Here is a 10393-nt window from a genome sequence, read left to right on the forward strand (position 1 = left end):
CAGGAGGAACCCTCAGCTTGAGCAGTCGTACTCTCCTCCTCTTATACTCAGCATCCATCTGACACCATGTGGACCCAGGACAGCGCTCTGCTGCTACTGCTCGCCTGCTGCCTTTGGTCAGCCGAGGCTCAGAGCGACAGGAGACAAAGCATCTGGGATGATCCCATCAAATTCAAAACTAAGGCCAATGACTTGTGCTCCATGATCATCACCGGTCACGGGGAATACACCAGGCTGAGGCTGTTGTGCCAGAGTAACAAGCGATCCTACTGGTGTGAATACATTGGCAAGCCTCACACCTGCCGCCCCTACAACAAAAACCCTCGTCACTACTTCGTCCAGATGACGTGGGGGCTCAGAAAGCTCCAAAACGCCTGCCAGGCCCCAAGGCAGATCAAACCTCACATGTGCAGGAAGGCAACTGATGACTCTCAAATGGTCTTCTCATCGGCTTCCTTCCCCCAGTCATCGCCAGAGGATTCATCTAGGACAGGAGCAAGACCTCAACCTCGTCCTGCACCCACAAGGCAAACCATTCGAGTCCCACCACGAGTGAAAACAACACAGAGAGCCAATCCACAACCATCGTCATCTCCTGTCGAGAGCAATGCTAAGAGGATGGCTCGGCAGTACTGCTGGAGGTCACTTCAAGGCATCTGCTCCTACTTCATCGGTTTGTTTCGGAAATAACGAGGAAGGTGAGCAGCTGTAACGGGCCTCTTCGTTAACACACAGCTTTTATTATGTTCTTTTATGACTAACCTAAGAGTACTGCGGTGGAATGAGGAATCCTGTGTATTTACATTTAAAGTTTGCCTGGAGCATTCGTAAGCAAAATTCTAACTTTTTTTTTTCCATTGCTCAAAATATTACTAATGCACATAATTTACAACTGTATATGCATTTTGCCCCTCTGTTATATTCAGATTTACAATTCTGATGAAGATCACTTCAGATGTCTGGTTAAAGTGGCTCTTGGAGGAAAATCACAGAACAGCAGTTTGTTTATCAGTAAAAGAACTGCAGCGCTCTCTTCAGGGGAAGAGACCGTACTGCTGTGACGTCCAAAGCAAGATTTCTGTGAACCTTGCATGCATCCTCTTCCAAATATCACAGCTTGGAAAAACTCGACTACCTGTCTAAATAGTGTTAGAACAAACAATATGGTTCACACAGCAGGCTATAACACACGTGTATGAAATAGCACATGTACTAATTTAACTTGTGAGAATGTTTCTGCGCAAAACGTCAACAATATACGGGCCCGGGGCAGGAGGGACAGACAACTCATTGGTGTCACCGATTTGTGTTTACTTGAATATAATCTACTTGCATCACTTATTACCTTGAATATTACATTGTTTGGAAAGACCAAGGTTTTTCATTTAGGGCTGAGAAGGCAGTGATTTCTGTATCGGTGTATTTGACAGAAAAATGAATGTGAAAATGATTGTTAAATAAACATTATTCTCAATTATTCTGTGTCGATATGATTTTATTGCCCCTTCTTGTTGAAAAACTACAAAAATCATGCAAAAGGGTTTAATGTTTTGAGTATATTAAGACTTGATAGCAAAAGAGCAGCAATATTGAAAATGACTACTATACAATAGCATTATGTCTTATAAAAATCATCATAGCCATCATCAAATAGTGGAACTACCTGCTATACCGCATTTGACCGTTAGGTGCCACTGTGGCTTCAGTTAAACAGACCAAGTTCAATAATTTTCTACTGCAGGGACATCTGGCTCCTTTCAAGATATGTGCAGTCATTTCATCTTTGGAACACTGTACTAACAGATGGTGCAGTAAAGGCTTTTAAAGAAGAGAAAGTTATTTGCATTTGCTCAAAATGAATGCCTTAAAAGTGAAGTTATCGTAAAAGCAGGTGGGACTTCTTGAAGCAGGCAGCACAATCTGCCAAAACAGTTTTAGTCCTGATATCTCAACATAAATCTGGTAAGTGTTTACAGGTTTATACAAACAAAAGTACAAGTCTGAAGTCCTGATTAGTTTAAAATCAGTTTAGACTTAGAACTAAGACAAATTAGAAATGAGATGCCAACATGCATGAAACAGTGAGAAAAAGAGTAATTACCCTTTATTTACTCCTTAATTACCAAAATTACCCTTTAAAATGAAATGTTCTCACTGTTGCTGATGTTGAGAAGATTTTGGTTCTATTATAAAAAAATAGTCTTTACAAACTATTAAAATATTTCACCGGCAATTTGACTCAAAATATCTCTAGTCTGACCAGTATAAACTAATCAAACGTAAGCTGTCGTGTGTGTGTGTGTGTGTGTGTGTGTGTGTGTGTGTGTGTGTGTGTGTGTGTGTAAGAAGGGGAGGGCTGATTCTACAGCAGACTGTAGCTGCAGGTACAGTAAAGGCGACTCAGCTCTCGGGACTGTAAACCAAAGTTTACTGTGGAAACTTCAGGTAAGTTATGTCATCTGCTACATCTGGGCTCAGTGTGTAATGATCTGTGATTACTAATCACTTTGGTATTAGTATAGTATTAGGTGTGTGTGGGCTGATACTTCATTACCTAATACATTACCTTATAACATTCCTACAGAGATTTAAAGGCTCTACATGGTACTTGACTAATTACGGTAAATTCCTCATGTGATGATATTGTATAAAGGTGTGTGTGTCTGCACTTGGAATATTCATGTCACACTTTACTCTGATTGTTTCATCTTTTAAATCAAGGATTAAATATTTGTTTGGCTGATCCTTTTATTCTTTATCCTTATATTATTTGGGGCTATTTATTCACATCTCTCATTAACTCCGTAACTCTAAATCTGATTTATTCCTTCAGAGCTTATTTTTATCTATACGCGACTTTTAAATTGCCTTGTTTCTTTTATACATTGTGAAGCAATTTAATTGCCTTAAAAGGATGCCGTTCTAAAAACCTGCCTTGCTTTTTTGTCTAGTCTAGACAAAAACCTAGAGTGCCCCAATTATGTTTCTGTAAGAAAATTAGTTGTTTCCATCTAAACCTAGGTAAAATAGGGAATTATCATGATTTTTTTAATAAGGGAAATGAAAGGGATTTGAGGTCAGATATCTAAATCCTAATTTATCCTCTTGCAGGGCGTTTTGGCATTTCATGGCTCTCCTTACCAATGTCACCATCCTGCTGGTCCTGGCTTGTATCTCCCATCAGCTGGTGTTGAGCAGCTGCCAAAGGAGCCAAGGACGGAGGGGACGAGGAGTGGACAGAGGACAACGCAAGGACAGGCTAGGGCTGAGGGTGGGCCGCCAATCAAAAACTGACTCTGCACAACCCATTAAGGGCAAAATGGTTACCAAAGACAAGTCCCAGTGCACCTGGGTAGCAACAGGTGAGGACCTCTTCATCCTTGGTGTCACCTGCAAGAAGGGGGACAGGAGCTTCAGCTGTGAATATGTCGCCAGACCGGCTGTCTGTCCCCAGTACCATTCCAATGTCAAACTTTACTGGAAGCAAATCACCAGAGCGCTGAAGAAGCAAAATAGTTTGTGCCAGGACAGCAGTGAATTGGTCAGGGCAGGTGTTTGCAAAAGAGCTGCCAGAGATGCTCATTTCAGACTCCATAATCCTCAGAGGAAGACTGACCCGCCTTCCGATCCACAACCAACACCCAGAGCTATCAAATCCTGTAAACCTGTTAACAAGAAGCTGGCTGAGGAGCACTGCAACGACTCCTGGTCGACTTTTTGCACGTTCTTTTTTACTATGGTGCAGGATTATGATTGCTGAGACAGAAAAATCAGCTCTCTATGCAGTCATATCAATACTTCTTTCTAGTATTAATGTTAACAGTGATTCTATCCCTCAACTATACACTTTCCCCCCCCCTATCTATTCTTTAATGATTGCTCTAGAATTGTCAATTTGGGAGACATTTACTGGGGTGATAACTTGCTTTTTATGCAAATACTTTGTTTCCTCTTGTAGCATAACACAATGTAAGCACATGTAGCCTCTACATTTGTGTTTGTGTCTCTAGACAGCACATCATTTAATTTCATTAAACAAATTTGTTTTCCATCATACTCCTTTCATTCTTCGTTCAAAAAAAAAAACTTAAACAAGAGAACCCCATCTTGTCCTTCATGCTAAAGCTCTTTTCTGCATTTTACAAATGTGTGTGCACAGTCCTGCTAAAGGTATTTGCTGGGAGATTAGGGCATGTTGGGTATTGACACAGTAATTTAACCAGAGGGAGTAGGATTTTTAGAAAGCCTTGGCTTGCATACTTTGGCACTGACAAGCCTCTGAATCCACACATGCTCAACTTGCAAAATCAAAGGGCAAGTTTAGAGTATCAAATAATACTGTCAAGATATTTGGCAGATTACACTGAAGATATATTATGTTTGGCATTCATAACAGGATCATAAGACCTTTCCACTCCATTTAAATTTCAGAATATAGCATACACTTGATTCATGCCCTAAAATTGCAAGTTAGCTGAATCAGTACTTAATTACCGTAATGTCTTATGACATTCATAAGTTAAATTCACTAACGTTTGGTAGTAAAATGTGATCATTTATCCAAGTTAAAATAGAAAGTAGCAATACCACAGTACTGTATACAAATACTGTTAGAAATAAGTCCTGCATTCAAAATGTCACTAAATAAAAGTACAGAACTAGTGGCAACAAAACGTACTTCAAGTACCAAAAGTAAAAGTACTCAGTCTCATAATGCAGACTGGCTAATGTCAATGTTGTACTCATATGAACAGAGTTTAATTTCTATGGTTATACCATTAGGCCTATAAATTGTTGATTTATACATTTGTAATCAGTACTTTAATGTTGCTGTTGGTCAAGGTGGAGCTCATTTTAACTAGGCCTACTTCATATACTTAGATGAATCTGTAACAATGGATCATATTTCATAAACTGATCACATTTTTCATTTAAAATTGAAATTTGAAAGTAATTATAGCTCTTAAATAAATGTAGTGAAGTGAAAAGTACAATAGTTCTGCCTGAAATGTGAAGTAGATTTATAAAGTAGCATAAAATGGAAAGTAGTACCTCAAATTGTACTTGAGTACATACAGCTCTCAAGTAAATGTTGTCAGTTACTTTCCCCCACTCGTAATGTTAAAGTCGGTAGCTACATTCCAGGGTTATTTCTATAATCTCACTTGTAAAGACTGAGTCCCTTGTAATCTATCAGTTATCCATGCTCCACAAAATCATTTTAGATGGTTCCCTTTCGAATAAATATGTAAGAAAAATTATTCAGCTATACTTCCGTCCCTTAACAGTAAAATATTAGGTGTCCTTCAGAATAAAGTCGATCCCATTAATATTTTGCCAATTCAAACCCTTAGTTGACAATCATAAGGAGACTTTTACCTACAGTAGGAGGCAGACACAACTTTCTCCACCCACAGCAGCTCCAGCAGACCAGAACAGAGCAGCCTCAGGACGTGCTGTGATTTAAGAAAGGGGAATGACTCATTTTCCTTGATGATTTGAGCTTCATCTCCTGCTGTAACATAATGCATTGCCCATAGCTGAAATCCATCACATTCACAGACTCTCAGCAGGTTGCATTCAGGGCCATGTATATCCCTTAATGGCAGCAATGTGGCTGCAACAAAAAGTAAATTAGAGGGCATTCACAAAAGTCACAAAATAACTGCAGGGATGCAGTGAATATAGAAGTATATTTAGGGAGGAGTTTTCCCTTTGAAGCTAGATTTTTAAACACCAGCTGCTGAAAACAAGACTTGATTCTGCACGGCTGCTTGTGAAATGTGATGCAAAGCACACAATCAGTAAAAACAACTCTAATAAATAATTTAAGTGACAATACACCTGTTAATTTAAAAACGTTATATAGGTGATAATTTGATAAAATAAAGACCATGCTGACATCGGTTTCCCATTTGGCACCAACTGTCCTTTAAAATGCGAGCAACCCATGACAAAAATATTACTCGGGACATTAAAAGAGAAGGCTTCATTGTCAATTGCACTAAAGTAGTTTTTATGTTACAATATTATAATAATGCCATTTTCCACTTTAGTCTCACATTGCCGGACCCATCTACCTCTGCTTTAACTCAGACCTATTTTAGAGAGCAGCTGAATGACCCCCAGCTGTTCTGTGCTGCCACATTCTGCTTTCTCAAAATAGAATCGGTGTCCAATAAAAAGACACTGAATTAATTATTTTCCAACTATGCACTGCATGTCTCAGTGAGTTGATAATAGGGGTCACCCATGCAGAAGCTTTTTTTAATGGGGAAAAACTACTACTTTGGACAGATGCAAATCCAGAAAATGACACAATTTTCAATAACAAAACACAATAAATGTCTTATTCCCACACAGTTTAACAAAGATGATAATCTGACTGGGCACATACCTGTTTTCTTTAACAAGAGATGCTTAAGATCCTGAAAGTGTTACAGTTCCAGAGATTAAAGGACCCAAATGCAGGGAGAGGCAGGCAGGCAGGAGATGGTTGGATCTCAGGGATTTATTAATAACCAAAAAATGACAGCACAGAGACTGGAAAAACGCAACGAAAAATTCTGAGGGAAAACTTACAAAACTAAAGCAGGGAGGAATCCAAAACAAAGGCCCAGGCTACAACACGCAGACAGGATACAGGAACAACAGGAACAAACTGACAGCACAGGGGACACAAACGGACGCAAAACAATCTGACAAGAGACAAGGGAAACACAAGGACTAAATACACTGGGTAACAAGGTAACGAGGGGCAGGTGACACAGCAGGTGAAACACATTAGGAGAAACAGAGTAATCAAAAAAGGCGGGAAAACACAGGAAGTAAAACAAGACACGACAAGACAGAAAACTAGACTATCAAAATAAAACAGGAAACAGACCATAATACCAAACAGGGAACAGAAATATACACAACGAAAAGAAAAATACAGAATAAATATACAAAACAGAAAACAGCAACAGAAATGTACAAACAGGGAACAGAAACATCCACAACCACAGCAGAAAGTCTGTTCTTGACTAGGCACCATGCCCTCCGAATAACCCACAGGTAGTAAAATCATGGAGTAAAATTCGCTGACAAGCTAACAGTAGCACTTATGTTTGCCTGGAAGATTTTTTATGGTAGTTACCAATTTTGTTTAATGAAATACTAACGTGACGTCTGACAACTAGCTAGCTAATAGGAATTGTTTTTCCCATACTGGGCACTTGACGTTGTGATAGATCGTTCCATTTATGTGAGACACAAATAACACAGAAGTGCTAATTACTGTATGTTACTACAGCTTTCACAACTCTTGATGCACGGGGCAGCCATTATGGATTTTTAGCTTGGGGTCCTCGGTGGTTCTATATCAAGGGGGTAAGCTTCTCCTCACAACGCGTACCTCCTATGGCGCCATTTTGATGCTAATAAGCACTCACCCCCCGTTAGCATTCCATTGACTGCCATTCATTTTGACGTCACTTTGACAGCGAATAACTTTACATCTGAAGCGTTTAAAGACTCTATTTGTCCATTGTTTATTTCTAAAGAAACACGACAATGTATAAAAGGCTCCATTACCTTGTATCTCACGTTATGGCTCCGTAGCAGATGTTTTTGTAAAAATAGGCTAACGATTGTGTCATAACCACACGACTTACTGTCGCATAGTAGAGGAATTACCATATAGTACAGGAGAAGCTTGCAGGCGACTTACATTAGCTGTTTAAGTTTAATTACTAATGTTAAACCTTATTTTAGTTAGCAATGATTAGCCTGTGTCCATGTTATCTCCTTACATATACCTACGCTCCGTCTCTGCAATATTCGTAATGATTGAGATTTCTCTTGGCACAGCTACCAGAAGACTTACAACTTTCAGACAGGTTGCTCACGTCACATTTACATCGTCTCTCTCAGTTGGAGGCTGCGCAGTAACGCTCAGCCATCACCGGACTATGAGCCTAGCGGCCTCTCGAGCCAAGCACATTTAAAACACAATTTTAAAACTACTGTATCAGCCACTGGCCTTACATTGCAAAATAATAAATAAATAAATAATTAACAGGAGCAACCAATGAGTTTGTACATGTATATTCATTTTAAGTTACTCAGTACGACTAAAACCACACTTTTTTTCTCCTGCCAGCAGGTGGCACTTTCCCTCACGTTGTCGCCTCTACCAATGCAATGTAAAGCAGAGACTGTGTTGTGTTTTTTGCATTGTGATTTATCAAGCTAATTAAATTCTCAGAACATAGAAAGTTACAATGCAGGTTATGAAGAATCATTTCAGAAACAATTGCAATCAAAGGAATTTAGATTTTAGATAGGACTACGTATAATATAAAAGGCTTATAGAGGCTTTTATCGTAGTTTTAGTAGGAGCTGATTCACCGCCTCCATTAATTTTTTTTTCCTGCAATGCATAGCTCACACATTCCTTTATGTTGCATTGTGGTACTATTCTTTCCGGTTTGACATTTCATGCTGCTTTCATTCTCTTCATATCCTATTATAGGCTGATGCAGAGATTCCTTCCTGAGTGGACTGTGGATGTTGTGGATTTACAGGTGGCCTGACCACCTGTGGCTCCTGATTGGCTGAGAGATGTGGGCATTGGTCAAACTGAAAGTAGAGAGAACACATCCGGCAAAACAGACTATAAGGAGATTTTAAACTGTTTGTTTGTGTGTGTGTGTGTGTGTGTGTGTGTGTGTGTGTGTGTGTGTGTGTGTGAAACCAGGAGTACACACTCCTATTAATTCCTTTGTATGTGTGTGAATGGGCATTTGATTTATAAAGAGCTTTAAACTCAGTGGAGCCCAGATTACAAATAGCTGAAGGGAATTAATGAAACACCATTACATTGTTAGTGTGTGTGGTGCTGGTGGCTGGTCTGGACCAAGCAACCAAGAAATGGCATCCACCAGCAACATAACACCAACATAAACTGGCCTATAACTGACAGAGTCACATGTTCAAAACAGAGATAAGAGACCAACAAAATTAGAGCAGAAATTCACCTGAAATCTTTTAAGGAAGTTACTGTATATAACCATCCTAAACTGTGGGAAAATGAAACTGCTTCGTCTTTTTTAGGACACTGGAGGCTAGTTTACAGCAACTTCCCTGCCTTGCACAGAGCAGTAATATATGACAGTCCAGTCAGAACTCACAGCTGCTGGTCACATAAAGGCTGAGTCCCTCTCACTGATTAACAACGATATCAACCACCCACACTTTTGTATAAAAGCATAGTTTAGATCTCAGCTGTTGCACCTGTTAAAAAACAAAGGAACACAGGAATAAAATCATATAATTTTGTTGTTATTTTTATTCTTTGAAGTTAATTTAAGGATGTTGCGATTGCATCAGGTCTCAATAAACACTTCATAAATTGGACTTGGTCCTGATTAACTTCCTTAATAAAGAATTACTAAAATGTGTCCAATCAGGGAGCATTAAAACTGGAATGCCTCGACTCAGAAGGTTTACCTCATTTAAATTAGAGGACTGCTATCAACAGCCAACAGCAGCCAATGCACTTCATTATATTATTGCATAATGTAATATGCTACATACATAAATTAAAACTTTTAAAATATTCCACACATTCATGAGAGATATTTTTGGTACAATGTTGTTGTAAGGATTTTTTGAAAGTCCACTAAAATAAGGTTAAGGGGAAGAAAACGTTTATTTGTAATTTTTTAAGGGCAGTCCTCACAATTTACTACTCAATATATGTTTAATGTCTCTTTCCTACTGTATTGTATTTTTGGTTGAAGACATCATAGTAGCCTATATCCTATATATTTGTTTGGATTGGTTGAACTTAGTCTTCACTAATCAATAAATACATTCATTTACAAAACTTAATTCTTGTCTTGAGCCACATTATAACTGAAACAAAATAATATAGCAGTTTGCAGCAATAAAAAGCTCAGACAGCTAGCTCCTTGCCTGAATGACTTTAACTACAGTGTAAAGATAACATCAATTTGCAAGTCATTTTGTAGTAAAATTGGAGTGAATACATGTCTGCAAAGAGAGCATGAGCCTCAGGGAAAGCATGCCAATACATGAAAACATTTTCCAACTTCAACCTTCAGGTATTTTTTGAATACGTAAAACAACATCTGGCAGACAGAGATTTGATGAACATAAATGTGGTTTGTAAACCACAGAGACATTCATATAAATACTCACTCAGGTTTATATTCTGACATTTAGGCCTTAAACTGAACCAATTGTAATGTAGTTTTTATAACTGGGTACTTGAATTTTCTGAATCTGTAAACCTTAAAAAACGTTTTTGAAATAGCACAACTTGATATTAAGGGAGACCACATAAAGACCACATGTAATTTTCAAAGTGCTACAAATTCAGTGGTAT

General features: G+C 38.6%; 2 protein-coding genes across 4 annotated transcripts; both read left to right on the forward strand.

Annotated features, from left to right (window-relative positions):
* On the forward strand, positions 1–1120 carry fgfbp2a (fibroblast growth factor binding protein 2a). Its single transcript, XM_031317094.2, has 2 exons — positions 1–698; positions 927–1120. The coding sequence occupies exon 1, from the start codon at positions 67–69 to the stop codon at positions 688–690; it is 624 nt and encodes a 207-aa protein (XP_031172954.1). The 5' UTR covers positions 1–66; the 3' UTR covers positions 691–698; positions 927–1120.
* An 804-nt stretch (positions 1121–1924) lies between these two features.
* fgfbp1a (fibroblast growth factor binding protein 1a) lies at positions 1925–3762 on the forward strand. Of its 3 annotated transcripts, none has more exons than XM_031317096.2 (3): positions 1939–1962; positions 2350–2445; positions 3112–3762. In XM_031317096.2, exon 3 carries the CDS (start codon positions 3128–3130, stop codon positions 3758–3760), a length of 633 nt encoding a protein of 210 aa, XP_031172956.1. In that variant the 5' UTR covers positions 1939–1962; positions 2350–2445; positions 3112–3127; the 3' UTR covers positions 3761–3762. The 3 variants fall into 3 exon arrangements, with proteins under 3 accessions (XP_035860370.1, XP_031172956.1, XP_035860362.1); XM_036004469.1 differs by having other exon boundaries at positions 1944–1962; positions 2347–2445; XM_036004477.1 differs by lacking the exon at positions 2350–2445 and having other exon boundaries at positions 1925–1962.
* Positions 3763–10393: the final 6631 nt, after the last annotated feature.

This window comes from Sander lucioperca, chromosome 1 (assembly GCF_008315115.2).
Source record: "Sander lucioperca isolate FBNREF2018 chromosome 1, SLUC_FBN_1.2, whole genome shotgun sequence".
NCBI lineage: Eukaryota > Metazoa > Chordata > Actinopteri > Perciformes > Percidae > Sander > Sander lucioperca.

Bases quoted from the DNA above. Each gene is read 5' to 3' on its own strand.
- fgfbp1a (XM_036004477.1), top strand. From the start codon at position 3,128: ATGGCTCTCCTTACCAATGTCACCATCCTGCTGGTCCTGGCTTGTATC.
- fgfbp2a (XM_031317094.2), top strand. From the start codon at position 67: ATGTGGACCCAGGACAGCGCTCTGCTGCTACTGCTCGCCTGCTGCCTT.